This window comes from Eublepharis macularius, chromosome 8, assembly GCF_028583425.1.
Source record: "Eublepharis macularius isolate TG4126 chromosome 8, MPM_Emac_v1.0, whole genome shotgun sequence".
Classification (NCBI taxonomy): Eukaryota; Metazoa; Chordata; class Lepidosauria; order Squamata; family Eublepharidae; genus Eublepharis; species Eublepharis macularius.
In genome coordinates this window covers 83,751,125-83,768,098 of record NC_072797.1, presented here as the reverse complement: position 1 = coordinate 83,768,098, position 16,974 = coordinate 83,751,125, and the positions used below count along the sequence as shown (strand labels likewise).

The window sequence follows — 16,974 nt, the reverse complement described above, 5'->3', positions numbered from 1 at the left end:
TCCACAATGATTTAAAACTTGTTCTAATTGGCTTTCAACTTTACAACAATATTCTCAGCTGTACACAAATAGTGAGAAAGGCTTCAAAATACTTTCACACATATGAAAATCCCCTTTCTTGACCTATATTATGTTGACCTTAAATAGCTCTGTGTGAAAATCTAAGATAACCACTCTTGTTTCATACAATGATATAGCTCCATAATCCAATAGTTTCCAAATAGATTCCGTGTACCAACAGAATAAATATACAACATACTACCTTTCAGTTTCTCTCATCTCAATTTAGCTACCTTTATTTATAAATCTGTAGGTTTAACTATATGATCTCTTTGATCTACAGATGCATTTAAAAACTTTGCGCAATACATTTCAGTTCTGATATGCAGAATTATTCTGTTCAACAGCATGTATATATTTGATGCTATAGCTCTGTCTATATTAAGAATTTGTGCATTTAATTTACAGGGAATGCAATTCATATATATGGAATATAAATATTATATGCCCAATGACCTTGCAGGTATACAGAGAAGCCTTCAAAACCATAAAGAGTAGAACAGAATACACATTGGAGTACATTATAGATTTTCAAAGTATGAGTAGTTACTTTTCTGTTGATTGTTGTGATATTCCAGGCTCTGAGGCAAAGGACACCTTAAAAGACCTTCTGGTAGTATGTTTATTTAATTTGTACTTTAAAGTCATCTCTTTTTTTCCTATTCTCCTTTGTAGCGAGGGGGTCTTTTTTCTTTAAAAGCAAGGAGACCTTCAATTCTGTCTTTTGTTGGAATAGTCTATAAAGAAGAAAGTTATTTTCATCATTCTCAGTACAAATTAGTCACGCATTTATGCAACTGATTGTGTAGGTGGGTGTTGTTATGTTCCATCCATAAAACTGTATTTATTTACATTATGTACATTCTGACCATCTCACTGAGACTGAAAGTAGAGATGGGCACGAACAGAAAAAAACCTAACATGATGTTCGTTGTTTGTTGCCATCCACGAACAGGGACTCACGAACAACCATGAACATGGCCCTGTTCATGAACATGTTCGTGGTTGGCTGTTCGTGGGGGCCAGCAAGCTCTCCTCCAGCCATCATCCAAGTTTGGTCAAGATCCCTACTGAACCACTCCCAGAAACCTGACCTGAACAGGCACCAGGAAAGGTACCAATAATAAATAATAGCTTGGCCCCAGAGCCTGGCAGCAGCCCTGGAACCTAAGGGTGGGTAGATCCCTACCGCACCACTCCCAGAAACCTTACCTGAGCAGGCAGCAGGAAAGGTACCAATAATAAATAATAGCTTGACCCAGAGCCTGGCAGCAGCCCTGGAACTTGAAGGGGTAGATCCCTATCCCACCACACACAAAGAAAATTCAGGCTCCAGTGCACTCTATCAAAATGCCAACAGCAACTCTCTCTCCACTGTCCGCAAAGTCAGAGCTGGGAGCCCCCCTCCCTCCTGGTCTTTGCTCCTTTGTTGTAACAAATTTGGAGCTCCACACTTGAAAGGAAGACCTGCCTATCAAGCTAAATTGGGCTTAGATTGGGGTTTCCAGGGCAACAGAAGGAGTTCAGACAGAGTTCAGACAATCCCTGCCTAAGTTGCCAAGGGAATTGATTGCTTGTGCGAGACTGTCTGGCTTGACGAACAGCAATGAACGAGGCTTGCAACGACCACCTGTCCGTTTAGAATGGGGCCTCATGAACAGCTTGTTCGCGAACAGCAGATTGGGCTGTTCGTGGCTTTTTTTGTTCGTAATTGCTGTTCGTGACCATCTCTAATTGAAAGCAGATTACACAGTGTATATCAATACAATCAACAGCTAAAACATCCAATAAACAGTAGAATAGAGTTTGAATTGCAGAAATGTGAAAACAAGCAAAAATCTGATGCAGAGCTGAAATACATACATAAAGTTTACAACTGCAGCTACTAAAATCATACTGCTTTGTAAGAATATACTGTTGATTTATGTCAGTTGAAGAACTAGAACACTGACAGCAATTTCACATGTGATGTTCATTATTGTGATGCACAGGCCTCTTAATGGGGCCTTCCCCCATTGTGAATTATTACAGAATGGTAGAGTTCAATAAGTGATTATGAGTGCTCAAGAATATATATACTGATGGTTATGTACTGTGCTGAAGTAAACTGTAGATCAGAGGACAGCAACTTCTGGTTCCTGAGGTAAATTATACCCACTCTACTCCCTGGTTAATTTAATTAAATTTGACAAAACAAGAAGTTTATTGTCACTTCCAAAGAATAGGAAAAGCTTATTTTGGTTGTCAAATGATAACTTAAAATGTGTCCCCAATATTTATAGCTAAGTTATGTGGCAGTTTCTTTTAGAGTGTCACAATACACACTCAAAAGACATATACCCAAGTGACAGGCTACTTAGATAAAACAGGGTTGCACTTACCTATAAGTTGTTCGTCGAGTGTCTTCTGTGCAGGCACACATGGGACTGCACACACAGAGGCCAACTGTGGATAGATTTTGTAGCTCTTAAAATTTGTAAGAGGATATTCCACCTCTACTGCGCATGCACAAGTGTTTTCCCACTGAAAATGGGGGTTGTGAGGCAGAGTGTCTCCATTTCCTTTCCTGAGCCACCGGAGTCATCAAGATAAAAGATAAACACACAGCAGGGCAGGAGGGAAGGAATGTGTGCCTGCACAGAAGACACTCAACAAACAACAGTTACAAATATGTGCAACTCTGTTTTCATCATCGTTCTTCAGTGCACTGCAGTCCAACATTGGGAGTATAGAGAGAGCTACTCACCAAGTAAGTACAACTCTGCAAACTACTCACCAGTGGAAAAAGTTGTGAGTGTATCAGTCAAGCAGAGAATGCAACACAGCTGTTCCAGCTGCTGACCTTTTTCTTGAGTTAGTATCAGTGTAATGCTTCACTAAAGTGTCAGCTAAGAAAAATGCCCTGCAGAGGTATACCTCGGAGGAATGCAGCCGATGATGCTTGCATCCTGGTGAAGTGTGCTCTGATCACCACTAGGCAGGGAATCTTGACCATTTTGTACCAAAGTCTAATGGTCACTACAATCCATCTATAGAATTTTTGTGAAGATGTGGCAAATTTAGAAACCACCTTCAGAAAGAATTCTAGGCTAGTAGTTAAAACAACCTTCTCAGGGAAGAATTGTGTGAATGGTGCTCCAACACATAAGAGCCATTAGTTCCTCCACATGTCTTATGTAGATGATGGCTACCAGGAGGCAGTCTTAAAGGATAATAAAGACAGAAGACAAGAAAGCCATGGGCTCAAAAGGGTAGCATGAGTCATGAAAGAACTAAAGTTAAACTCCACTGAGGAATCAGGAGTGTCTTTGGGGAAAAGGTATTGAATATGCTCTTAAGAAACCATTTGGAGATGTGGGAAAAAACAGTCTTGTTATCTAGATCCAGAGGAGTTAGGTGTGTTAGTCTGCAGTAGATAGACTCTTGCTATCTATGCACTCATGAAAGGCTGATATTGCAGCTAGGTGAACCTTAAGGGAGAAGACAGGACTATATTATGGACTATTTGTTGTCCCTCCTCATTATGGAGGGACAACAAATAGTCCATAATAAGGGCTAAGGGGAAGGAAAATGGAGAAACCTATTTGGATACTAACAATGCAGTGAAACGGTTCCATTTCCAACCATAGAAAGTTCATGTGGAGGGTTTTCTTGCATTAAGAATAATTTGTGTTATTTCTCTAGAAAAGAAAGATGAGCAGGATTTAAGAACCATGCAGTCAGTTTCTGTGTGGCTACATCATGATGTCACACCTGGTCTATATGCAGAAGGTCTGAGACTGCTGGAAGATGGTAGTACTGACTCTGGGCCACAGCCCACAGGATGATGACCACTCTTGATGAGGCCAGACGGGGGTGACTAATATGCAGTGGGTTCGGTAATGGCGGGTTTTGCAAAGGTTTTGCAAATGATTAATGGAATTGGAGGTAAGGCATAGAAAAGGCCTTGTATCCATGGGATTTGGAATGCATTCCCTAGTGAATTGCCATCCATCCTAGCTAGGGAACAAAAGAGCCTGGCATTGATATTGTGGTGTGTAGCAAAAAGGTCCACCGAAGGGAATCCCCAATGCTGAAAAATGGACAGGATGTATTTGCCATTGATTGTCTACTTGTGATGAGTATGAAATACCCTGCTTAGGATGTCTGCCTTGCTGTTTTCTGTGCCAGCTGTATGTATGACTTGTGGAAGTATATTGTTCAGTATCACCCAGAGAAGAGCAACCTCAGTGCAGAGCGTTAGCGATGCCATTCTCCCTTGCTTGTCCAGGTAATATTGTCAGTGTAATATGTGCCAAAGGGGCATTCCTTTTTTCAATGCTGGCCCAATAGTGGAGAGATCTGATGACGGATCTAGGAACAGAAAGTTTGGTGTGCTGAGGTGTGGTCATGGGATTGTAACAATTTTTTATTTTTTTTATTTCTATTTTATTATATTTATATCCCACCCTCCCTGTGAACGAGCTCAGGGCGCCTAACATCAATAACACATGAATAAATACAGTCTTAAAAACACATAAAACTATAGAAGTTATCAACAATCACAGTAATTCAATTCCAGGCATCATTAAAATACATAGGCATAGGCACTATAAAAGGCATAAGCTCAAAATCTGCAGGGCTGGCTGTGAAATGGTACCAGAGTAGGATGAAAAATGGGACATGGCGGTCAGGAAAAAAAAAGGAAAAGGGGACAAATGCCAGTCCTCAACCAAAGGCCTAGCGGAACATCATCTTACAGGCCCTGCGAAACTGCAACAGATGCCACAGGGCTCGAATCTCCAATGGGAATATGTTCCACCAGGCCAGAGCTAGAGCCAAGAAGACCCTGGCCCCAGGGCCGGATCTAGGGTTGCTGGCACCCAGGGCAACCCAAGTCTGGCCCCTTGTGCGTGCATAGCACACGCGCACGCACTCCTGGCGCTGCATGATGATATCACATCCATGACATCATCACACAGGGCGGGACGTGCCGCCCGCGTGGCAAGACGGGTGCCCCGGCGCACCGCAAGTTGGCGGAGGTAGCGCAGGGCTGGGCTCGGAAGCCGCCCGCGCCATTCACCTGCCCCGAAGGACAGGGGGCGCCCTAGCCCCTCGAGCTGCCTTTTGCCTGCCCCGCAGGACAAGTGGCATGTGCCAAGCTGGCTGCCCTGTCCTGTGGAGCAGGCGAATGGCGCAGGCGACCTCCCAGCCCCCCACGCTGCCTTTTGCCTGTCCCACTGGACAGGGGACGCGCGGCAAGCCGGGCGCCCCCTGTCCTGTGGGGTAGGCAAAAGGCAGTGTGGGGGGTCGGGAGGCCGCCCACGCGCTCCCGGCGGCTGGCAGCTGCGCCCAGCGCCCCCTCGACAGCACCGGGGGCAGACTACCCCCCTGCCCCCCCTCGATCCGGCCTGCCTGGCCCTGTTGAGGACAGACGAACATCCCTCGAGCTGGTGACCACCAGTAATCACTTATCTGTAGAATGCAAGGCCCTGCAGGGGACACAACATAGAAACAATTCTCAAAGGTCTCATTCATAGCTGTGCAAAGAACATGATAGCAGTAGTGGAGGCCATAAGGCCCAAGAGTCTTTGAATGAGGAGGGTGGGCTGAAAACTATTTATCAGAAACAGGCGAACCAAACTCTGGCTTAAAAGCCCTCCCTACACCAGAGTCCAGTTTAATTCCAATGAAATGTATGCATCTGGAGAGGTGAAGTGGGATTTTTTTCCAGTTCCAGTTCACCAAAAAACCTAAAGCAGTGATGGTACGCAGAGTAAGGTGAACATGGTCAAGGAGCCATCTGAAGCAAAACAAAAAAACCCTGTGACCTTAAATGTGCTACTACAACTCACAAGCAGTTAGTGAATACTTGTAGAGCAGAGGACAACCCAAAAGGGAGAACTGTATACTGAAAACATTCACCTCCACATTGAAAACGTAAATACCTCCTGTAAGCAGGGTGTATAGAAATGTGGAAATATCCAGGAGTAAACCACATGTTAAGCTCCTGGAGTTGAATTACAGTAAATAAGGGAAGCATGTGAAGCTTTTCAATTTTTAATAAACTTGTTTAAATTACAGAGATCGAGAATAGGTCCGATTCTATCATCTTTTTTCTATACCAGGAAGTACCCGGAATAAAAACCCTAAATTAGTCACCTGGGGGAATCCTTTGGATGGCACCCTTAGATAAGAGATCATTAATAGCCCCTTGGAGGGCAAGGGAAGAGGGGCCTGACCAAGTTAGGGGAGAAGACAATAGTGGCAACTCTGAAAAATATAAATGGTAACCATGTTTAACTGTTGATAAAACCCAAGAATCATTAGTCAGTGTCCCAACAGGGAGCAAATGGAGACAATCTGTCAAGGAAGGAAACAACATCTGATTTCAAGTTGATTAATCAAAAGAGCAACTTTTGTCCTAGTGAGTAGGCTCAGGAGATAGAGGTTGCTTCGTCCTAGGCCTGGGCACCCTCTTTGAGGTCTGGAATTGAGATGAAGGACCTCTAGGTGTATGATTGGTTGTAAGGATACCTTGTGGTACGAAGTTCGTAAGGTTGATGTCCTTGGTATCTGGGTTTGGATGGTTGCTGGTGAGGCGGTGTGATAATGCCTAAAGACTTTGCAGACTTTCCCCTTTAATATGTTGGAGGGAGTTGTCTGTTCTCTCAGAAAACAGGAGTGCACTTTCAAAAGGAAAGTCCTCAATCTTATTCCTCTTCTCCTGAGGGACAGCAGTTGAATGGAGCCATGCATGGCATCTCATCACAATGGCAGAAGCCATAAATCTGGCAGAACAGTCCGGAAGCATGTTTCCCACATGTCATCTGTTGTTTTGCCAATCTTGTTGCTTCTCTTTGCAGGACCTTGACAAGGCCCAATGACCATGAGCACTGCTTTAGATGCTTAGTCTTTGATTTCAACTGTTTAGCTAGCAGCTCAAATGCAGCGCATTCCGGTCAAGTTGGAATTGGTGAACATGTTCCCTCTAAGCTGTGCAGTGCTGTGAGCAAAAAATCTACTTCATGAGCTGAAACAATAACATGTATTAAAGTTGTGAGCGCCCCCCCCCCTTTTAATGTATTTCAGTCAACAAATATACAAACAACCCTGAGGTTATTTCCCTCTCACACCTTGTTCTTTCTCTAGGTGCTCCTTTCTCAAGATTTCATTGCCTTCTCATATCAGCATTTTCCCTTTCTTGGAGGTCTTTAAAAAGCTCCTGAAAAATATATCTCCTGTTCTGGGAAGCTGAGGCCTAACCTTTCCCTTTTCTTAGCACTCTTGTGTTTTTTTTAGCTCATAAGCCTGAATATAAAGGCCATGCTTCATTATTGCTTTTCCTGGATCTATCTGCACATTTGACATAGTAGACCATGCCATCCTACTGAGGCATGTGGAGGTAGAAGTGGGTATCAAGCCTAGTTTAAATGGTTTCTCATGGAATGAACTTGTCAGTGTCAGAGACCAGCTATCTGCAGAGTGGAAATTATCTTGTGGGTTCCACAGGGTGCAATATTATCCCCCGTGTTATTCAACCTCTATGTAAAACTTTTGGGAGAACTCATTCATAGCTATGGAACTGGATGCCATCAATATGCAGATGACACTCAAATCTATATCTTGCTATCCAAATCACCACACGATGTAGTAGAAATCTTGGGTTACTGTCTGACAGCTTTGGTCAAATGGATGAAAGCAAACAAACTGAAATTGAATCCAGAAAAGGCAAAAATGATGCTAACTGAGAAGGCAGAGACCTTGAAGGACATTATACTCCCCACTTTTGGTGGAATTTGTCTGACCATTGCATACTCAGAACTCTGCTTTCAGGCAATAGTTATTGCTTCAATCAGGTTAAGGATTTAGGAGTGAGCTAGCTAGGTCCTTAAAAGTTCAGCTGATATAAGATTTATAATGATTGTCAAAGTCATTTTTCTTTTCTCCATACAGAATTTCTGTTAATTTGTGAGCCAACTTTTAAATTGCTCTCCTCTGCTCTATGCTAGCCAGAACTCTCTAGGAGTCTTGTGTTCAGTTCTGGCTGTGACACGATGCAAGAGTTGAGCAAATTGGCGCTCGGACGGAGAGATCATGCGGGTGCCTGCTCAACTCTGCAGCCTCCTCCTGCACCCAGTGCCAGGACAGGGAAATCGCGCGGTTGCCCACCCCGCTCGCCACCGTGGCCTCCTCCTGCACCCAGCGCCGGGATGCGGAAATCACGCGGTTGCCCGCCCCGCTCGCCACCGCGGCCTCCTACTGCACCCGGCACCGGGATGCGGAAATCACGTGGTTGCCCGCCCCGCTCGCCATCGCAGCCTCCTCCTGCACCTGGCACCGGGACAGGGAAATCGCGCGGTTGCCCGCCCTGCTCACTGCCGCGGCCTCCTCCTGCACCTGGCACCGGGACGGGGAAATCGTGCGGTTGCCCGCCCTGCTCGCCGCCACGGTCTCCTCCTGCACCCGGCGCCAGGAACGGAAGATCACGCAGGCGCCCACCCCCCAACCCACCTACTGCTGCGTCCACTGCAGCTGTGATCACCTTTGCCTCCTCCAGCTCCTGGCGCCAGAGAGGCTGTTGGGTGGGACCAGAGGAGGGGCAGCTCGGCCATCCACACACCATTGCCTCCTTCTCTGGATCCCAGCACCAGGGCTGAGAGGCTGCTCGGTGGACATAGAGGAGAGGAAATTCTTTGGCACCAGGGCCGGAGCTACACCAGGCCCTCCAGGTGGGCCTGCTGTGCGCTGCGCTTCTCAGCTGTGCGCTGAGTGGTGAAAATTCGTGCGCAAGCGCACATTTAGCAGGAACGCTGGTGAACACCTACTCTTGCATTTTGAGGCGCTAGAAATAGGATGGCCAGATGGGGCATCGCAAGGCACAGATTGAGGATATGAAGAAGATTGAGCCAGAACCAGAGAACGATGTCTGATTGGATCCAGTGTTTGGGCCCTCAGATTTAGGCATTGGCTCTTTTGCAGCAGATTTCTTTTTTTTTTATATAAATTTTTTTATTTTTCATAACTACAAAACACTACACAGCACTACACAAGACTATCACAAGGAAAGGGGAGAGGGAAGGGACAAAGGGGGGTGGAAAAAGAAAAAAAGAAAAAGGGGGGGGAATGAACTACAAACACTAAACACTACACTTCAATGTTTCCCTTCATACTGTCATAATACAAAAATAGCTCCATAGGATAATGATGGAGTGGTTAATCATACAGAGAATAAACATTTCAAATTCTGATTAAACTTTCCTCCCCCTTCTAGGTCCCGGACGCAGTTCTCTCTGTGCAACCGCTGTTGCGGTGCTCTCCTCCTCCTCCCCCCCTCCGGCTCCTCCTTTTCTTCGTTCTCGGTGCAGCAGAGTTCTGGGTTTTTATTCTCAAAATCCTTTAGTTGATCTTCTGATAATATCTTATAGGCCTGATCTTTATATCTGAACCATATTCCTTCCGGGAATAACCATTTGTACTTTATTCCATGGTCCCTCAGAAGAGCTGCAAACTTTTTATATTTAAAACGCCGTTTCCGGACTAGAAATGGAACGTCCTTCAAAATCTTGACTTTCAAACCCATAAAGTCCAAATCCGCATTGTATGAGTTATATAGGATGGTGTCCCGAATCTTTTTAGATGAAAAGTCAATAACGATCTCACGAGGCAACTGTCGCTTTGTTGCATATTTTGAAGAAGCCCGACGGACCTCCAAAATGGCGCTTTTAACCTCTTCTTTAGTCGTCCTCGCGGGTATCGCCAATAGTTCCGAGACCACCTCCCACAGATCCTCTTTTTCCTCCTCTTTCACGTTTTGGAGACGCAAAATTGTCTGCGTTCGTTCCATCTGTAGCCCGATCAGCTGGTTCTCAACCAGCTTCAGCTCCTTTTTTGTAGCCTTCACAAGTGACGCACTTTCCAGAGCAGACTTCTCTGCCCCCCCCGCTGCTGCCTTAATGGTTTTCACTTCGCTTTCAATTAAGCCCACCCTTTGATCAGTTTCGTTCAGCTTGTCAACAAAGGGTTTTATGGCTTCCACCACCGCCCTGCGCACCAACTCTTCGAGCGACTCCCCCTTCAAGGTAGCCGAGATTGACTTACCGAGAGCGGGACTTTGCTTCTTTGCTGCCATTTGGGGGGGGGGCGCCAACAAAATTCTGGAACTCAACAAAGGGGAAGAACGAGTCTTCTTCAGATCAACCTCTCCTTCACAAACGCTTGTAGAACAGAAGGGATTCGCTTGTTTACGGGCTTCCGCCTGTTTCTTTTATTTGCCGTTTCTCGTTGCCCGGCGGCACTCGAGGCGCCGCGCACGTCTGCCGGCCTCCATAGGGACAAACGGGCAATTCCCCCCCCCCCCGCATTGATTTCGGGGAGTTCTTCCCGCCGCGTCCCGGACCCTGGCTCCCTCCCTGGGAGTCCTGGGGGCTAATCCTTGCGGATCAGCCGCCCGGTCAGGGTGCCCGGTCGTTTCCTCCCGGACCAGCCGAGAGGAGCGTCCGGCATGGCTGAGAAAACGAAACCGAATCTTTTGCAGCAGATTTCTTTGTTGCTGGTTTATCCAAGCCCGAAAGCACCTTTCCCCATAATGCTGCTTTTAGGTGAGAGGTCCAATCACTGCTAGCCTTATAAGTAAAATGCTGGCAGTGCTAGCAGCTGCAGATATATTATGAGATACACCCAAACAGAGCAAGCAAAGATCAAGTTCATCAGAGCAAGGCATTTTCATTTCCCAATGAGAACTCTTTTTAAGCAAAGATTTCTGAGACATGTTTGTGGAGAAAGAACAAAGATCAAGAAGACAGAACTAAGGAAAAACTTGCTTGATAGCGTGAAAGAAGAACTGTGAGAATTAAGGGTGCTCCTGGGAAAACTGTGCATGCTCAGTAGTGGTAGAGTGCCCCTTTACAGATTAAGAGCTACAATATCTCTCTCTGCAGCTGACCTGTGCATGCGCAGTCCCAATGTGGGACTGCACAGAAGAATGACAGAGAAGTTTGCTTTTAAGGATCAGTAAGATCTGTTCCTTTTACTGCTGCCTCTAACCTAAAAGATCAGTGTCAGAAACATATGACTTTACCTGTTCAGTCCCCCGTTTCCCAGTCCAATTTGACTTAAGCCTCGACACTGGATACCAGGTTATTTCTGCATCATCCCTTGATCCAATACCTACAGCTTAACCTCCTGTCTCCCTGAGATAGCTTACCTTGCTTAACCCAGGATACTTAAATCTATCCTTTCCCTGTTAAGCCCCGCCTCTTTGCTTGCCAAGCCCTATCTGAGGCACAGCCTCTCTCTCCAAAACTCCTCTCCTCCCCCAATCTTGAGATTCCACAGTCTCCCACTGGCTGATGTCTCTGGGAATTAGCAAACTTGCACATGTAGGCAAAGATTTGCTGTGATGCCTGGAGAGCAGAACTAAAGGACATCTTGGTGGCTTCAGCATCGTTCAATCAAGGTATCCTTCTGAAAAGGCTGGTTGACTTGGGGGCTCTGGTTATTCCACTCTTAGTTGCCTGACTGATTCCAGAAGGTGATGTGGGGGACTGCTGCTCGGCCCCATAGCATTTATGCTATCGAGTCCAGCAGGGATCACCAATGCTATTTAACATCGACATGAAACCAGTGGGAGGGGTCACCCAGTAAACTGGACTGTGGTGCCACCAGAACACTGATAATATCCAGCTCTATTTCTCAGCTAAGTCACGCAAAAGTCCTGACCAGGTGCCTGGAGAAGACTATGGGGATGGATGAGGGCCAATAAACTGAAGCTCAATCCAGACAGTATAGATGAGCTGTTGGTCAATGGATAAGCTGCTCTGGGACTGTGGAGTCAGCATGTCCTGGAGGGAATTGCACTTCCCCTGAAGGACCAGCTTGGGAGTGCTACAAGATCCTTGCCTACAGCTGGAGACTCAGTTTCCTCTGTAGCATTCAGTACCCTTTATAAGCTTTGGCTGATAGCCAGCTAAGACCCTTTGAAAATCATGATTTGGCTGTGCTCTGATCACATCCAGGTTAGAGTATTGTAATGGGATTTATGTAGGGATTGCCCATGACTCCTGTGCTGAAAGATCTGCAGTGGCTGCACATATGTTTCCAGGCACAATTCAAAATGCTGGTTCTAATATTTAAAGCTTTAACTGGTTTCTTGCCAGGATACTTGAAGGACTTCCTCTACCCATATTATCCATCCCATCAGCTTGCCCTGCTTTCTGTGTACTGCTTTCAAAGCTGAGGCAGATGGCAACCACAGACAGGGATTCATTCTTCTGTGGTACCACCATGCCTTTGGAATGCTGTCTCCAGTGAGGCTGGCCTGATGCCTACCTTAATTTCTTTTAGGCACCAGATTAAAATATTTTTAACCTAGGCTTTTAACTAAGGGTTTTTATCTTTTAACCATTTTATGATCTCCTTCTGGTCATTTTGTCTACATCATTTTAGACTGCTCAGCGTGTATTATACACTGCAGTTACGACCTGGCTTGCTTTAACAGCACCAACTTACTTAATGACTTTGTTTTTAATGGTTGCTGATTTAATGGTTTTATTATTTTAGTCATAAGCCACCTAAAGCAGGCTTCTGGAGAGGCAGCATATATGCGCTTTATAAATAAATAAGTAGGAGTTTAAAAGAATATGGCATCTGTAGTTGTAAGGAAGGATTATACAAACTGAGGACCAGCTTCAGAGAGACTTAGACATGGTTCATAATTAGCTCTGAAATTTTAAACAAGAAAGCTCCTATTCTGAAGTCTGTACTCTGCATTTGAAATCTTGACAGTATGTACATATTGTACATGCAAAAACATCTTGTGTAGAAGCAAACTGAAGGCTAATTACCCAGCTATTTTTGTTAGTCATGGGAATACATCCCACATACTAACATGAAAAAAATAAGTAGACAAATACTGTACGGTATCACACATCATTCAACTGAAGCATAATAGCTGAACAACTCTATCATTCTTAAAATCATACAAAATGCTCAAGGCATTATTTCTAGATCTTCATTAGAAAACAAATATATTATCAGCAGTATAAACTATTTTAATGTTACAATGCACAATAATGAAACTGCAAATCACAGATCATGAACAGAGTTTGTGAAAATTCCTTAATCTGAATTTTGTTGCATTTATTACATACCTGAGCATAACAAGCTTCTTCAATTGCTAAACCTGTTAACATATCCACCTATGAAACAAAAATGTGAAACTTAGTGAAAATAACTTCTGTATTAATATGTAGGAATTATTCTGACAGTCAGTTCAAAAATAAAACTATAGTTAAAACAAGAAAAACTTGCAGTGTATTTCCATAGTATTTCATTGGCATATGGATTATGGTTTGATATAATTTTCTATAATTACAGAATTACATAACCAAAGTATTGTTTTACTATACTGAAGTTGTGACAAAGCATGTTTCTCCACAGACTCAACACTCAATCGGCTAAACCATACACAGGTAGAAATTCATTATTATTTCATACACATAAACAAAAATGTGAGCCCATGATTCTAGCAGTTCACACAAAGACACAGAAAGTTAAGCAAGGGACACAGAAGTGAAATGCAGCAAGAACACTGGGATTTACAGTACAATCCTATGAAGAGTTACTCCAGTCTATGCCCATTGAAATCAATGGGCTTAGACTGGAGTAACTCTTCTTAGGATTGCATTCTTAATGTAGACCTCAAGAATCTTGGCACTACCTGTGAATACCAGTGCTAGAAGGCAGTGTCAGGGGAAGGCCTCAGCCTCTATGCCCTGTTTGTTGGCTCCCCAGGACAATAGCAACTATATGGAACAGTATACTAGCCTAGAAAGACCACTGGTCTGATCTAGCAGGCTCTACTTAGGTTTTTAAAATAATGTGCAGAAAATGTTTAAAACCAACTAAACATATAGGGGGAAGATGGGTATTCAAAGCTCTGAATAAGCAGGTAGCATGGAGGTGCTGAAACTTTATTCTACCTGTCCTTCTCCCTCCTGAGTACCTTTTCTTCTAATGGATCTATAAGACCAAAAGTGAAACACAGAGGGAGAAAAAGAAGAGAGAAGCTATTTTAGGTGAAACAACAGAGGTAGGGGAAGGGTTCAGTACACATCCTACAGCCATATTGTGTTGTTGCCCTACATGTTGCTTAGGATGTGGCATAACCTGTCAGGCTGTGCTGCTGCCATGTCTAGTTTGCCCTAATCAGCTGTCAGTTTAGATAGTAAGCACAAAGAGAATGTCCTTACTTCCATTCCTTGATTGATGGCCAACTTTGCAACTCTCATTGCTACTGGTCCCTAAAATGAGAAACAGATCAGATATATATTTTTACATAGAAAAAAGTATTTGTGACAAATATGTTTGAAAATCACTTTATTTACATCCCTCAGACCCAGACATTAGTATTTATTTATTCATAAGTAATCCAGACCCTTCTATTGTACTTTGTTAAATATCTAGGCGGGGGAGGGGGGGAGAACATAAAGAGACAATTTTGGATAAAAGCTGGGAAATTATTTAAACATAATTTTGACATGCTAAATTTAAAAGAGGACGCTGGACCCATGGTGCTCTCCTGTGTTAGGAAACATTTTCTAGGAAACCTTTCTCATGCAAAATGTCTTTTAAAAAACTGAATGAGCAGAACATACAAGTGGAATCATGAAAGTTACTACAGAACTTATTTAGCCCTCATGAATTCCTTTGCTTGCATTTAGACGTTTCCAGAATAGTCAAAACTCTTCTTTTACTTCCTCGGATCCAATCCACGATTCCCTGTTTAGATTTAGAGTTTGACCTGATATTAGAACGGACCTTTGGACACTTACCATGAAGGGTCCTTCTCCTCCGAGGAAAGGAGGACATCTTGGGTGACTCCCACTATCCAATCAGGGAGGCAGGAACTAATTTTCTTCCTCTTCCTGTCTGGCATGTGGAATACCCTCTCTCTTCAGTTCAGGTGACTCCACAAAGTAGTAACATTGAATTTATCATTCAGCAACTGTCAATACTGAGAAAAAAAACCCTGTTGTGTTAACATGTACTGTAAATAAAGCATCACCCGGAGGAGGTAGAAGAATGAGGTAGCAGGGTAGAGGAGGACGAAGACCCAGGGAGGGCAGCAAGATGTCCTCCCTTCCTCAGAGGAGAAGGACCCCTCTCGGTAAGTATCCAAAGGTCCGTTCTCCCTCTGAGGCGGACATCTTGGGTGCTTCTAAAACAGTTTCTACTTTCTGGGTGGGATGTGGTCTTCGTCCGAGATCACTTTTCTACCGCAGGTGGTGTCCACAGAATAATATAGATTTAATTTCTAGCGTCTCACCAAGGTCGAGATCAATGACTACGTTGCTGCCTTGCAGACTTCTTCTACAGAAGTGTTCCTCTGTAATGTTGCATTGGTAGCAGCACTCCTCACAGATTGAGCTGTTATTCCATTAGGAACCTCTACGATGAGAGCTTTGTGAGCTTCGATAGTGTATGTTTTGTTATTGGCACCTACGGCTGCTGAAGGCATTTTCTTCCCCAAATTGAGGGGAAATATACTGATGAACAGTAAGTCTGACTTTCTGATTTGTACTGTTTGGGGCAGATAGGCCTTGAGCTTCCTTCTGACATCTAGGTTGTGTCAGAACCTCTCCCTAGTATATTTAGGGTACAGGTAGAAATATGGTAGCCTTATCTCTTGCAACCTATGGAATTTGGAATAGACTTTTGGAAGAAAGGTGGGGACAATATGAAGTATCATCTTATCATTGTGAAGGATACAGAGTTCAGGTCTGACTGATTGTGTGCTTAGATCTGAGATTCTTCTGGCAGATGTGACCACAATAAGGAAGATGGTCTTCATTCTCAGCCTTCTCAGGGGAATATCCTTGACCAGTCCAAATGGATGTTTGGTCAGGGCTGTGTAAAATGTCCAGTGCTTTCCTCCTGCCCCGTTGAGTGAGGGCTTTCCAAGAGGAACTGAACATTCTGACTGTGAACTGTTTTCTGGATTCCAGTAGAGTGTGGGCTACCTCTCCGGAATATCCCTATCTTAGGAAGATTTTCCTTTCTATTTCTACACAGTAAAGCAGAGCAAATCTAAATGAGAGTGCCAAATCATTCCCTGCTCTAATGTGACCGGAGAGGTTGGTGGGATGAGGGGTGGAGATATCACCATTTGTTGAAGTATGGAAAAGAACAGTCTGTGGGGCCACCAAGAGGCAATCAGTAGCACTTCGCTCCCTGTTACTTGATCCTTCTCAGGACTTTGGGTATTACTGGTAAGGATGGTAATGCGTAGAGGGGGCCTAATGGCCACTGCAATGTCAGGGCATCTGCTTGTGAGTGAAACAAACCTTGTCATGAACTTTGGTAGTTGATGGTTGTGTTGGGATGCAAACAGGTCCATGAAAGATGTTGCGAAGTGCAATGTTATCCATTAGATGAGATCTTTCTTAAGTAACTATTCCACTTGCTGAATGGTCTACCTGCTCAGCCAGTCTGCCTAGACATTGGATATGCCTTTGATTGAGACTAGGTGACCCTCCCAGGTAAGTATCCTTGTCACCTCCTTGTGCCACCTCAAGGTCTTGTATCCCCCCTGCTTGTTTACATATGTCTTGTCTGCAACCTTGTCCATACAGATCAGGATGTGTGAGTTCACTATCTGATCTCTGAACTGGAACAAGGCCAGACAAATTGCTCACATTTCCAAGACATTAATAGGAAGACGTGCCTAACCTGTGATGCTTGCATCTGTATTTGTTGGTCTCAAGGGGACATGGATCTTTTGATCTGAAGTGGTACCTGAATGGGAAGATGATCTGTTGTTAATAAGATCTGAGAAAGGTCTGAAGCGGTCTTGCATGTAGACAACCCCAAGGTATAGCCTTGTTGCTGGCCACTACCAAACCCATCAGTTTGGGTAGTGTTGTGAGAAGTGAT

The 16,974-nt window shown here is 44.3% G+C and overlaps 1 protein-coding gene across 4 annotated transcripts in view; it reads right to left on the bottom strand.

Moving 5' to 3' along the window:
- Positions 1–269: 269 nt before the first annotated feature.
- Positions 270–16,974, bottom strand: part of AUH (AU RNA binding methylglutaconyl-CoA hydratase) — a 175,701-nt gene continuing 158,996 nt past the window's right edge. For all 4 annotated transcript variants that reach the window (XM_054986095.1, XM_054986092.1, XM_054986091.1 and 1 more), the window contains 3 exons: positions 14,292–14,342; positions 13,191–13,238; positions 270–797 (listed from right to left, as the gene is read on the bottom strand). In XM_054986095.1, the coding sequence (XP_054842070.1) occupies positions 720–797; positions 13,191–13,238; positions 14,292–14,342 (177 nt within the window). In that variant the 3' untranslated portion in view covers positions 270–719. The remainder of the gene's footprint in view (positions 798–13,190; positions 13,239–14,291; positions 14,343–16,974) is intronic.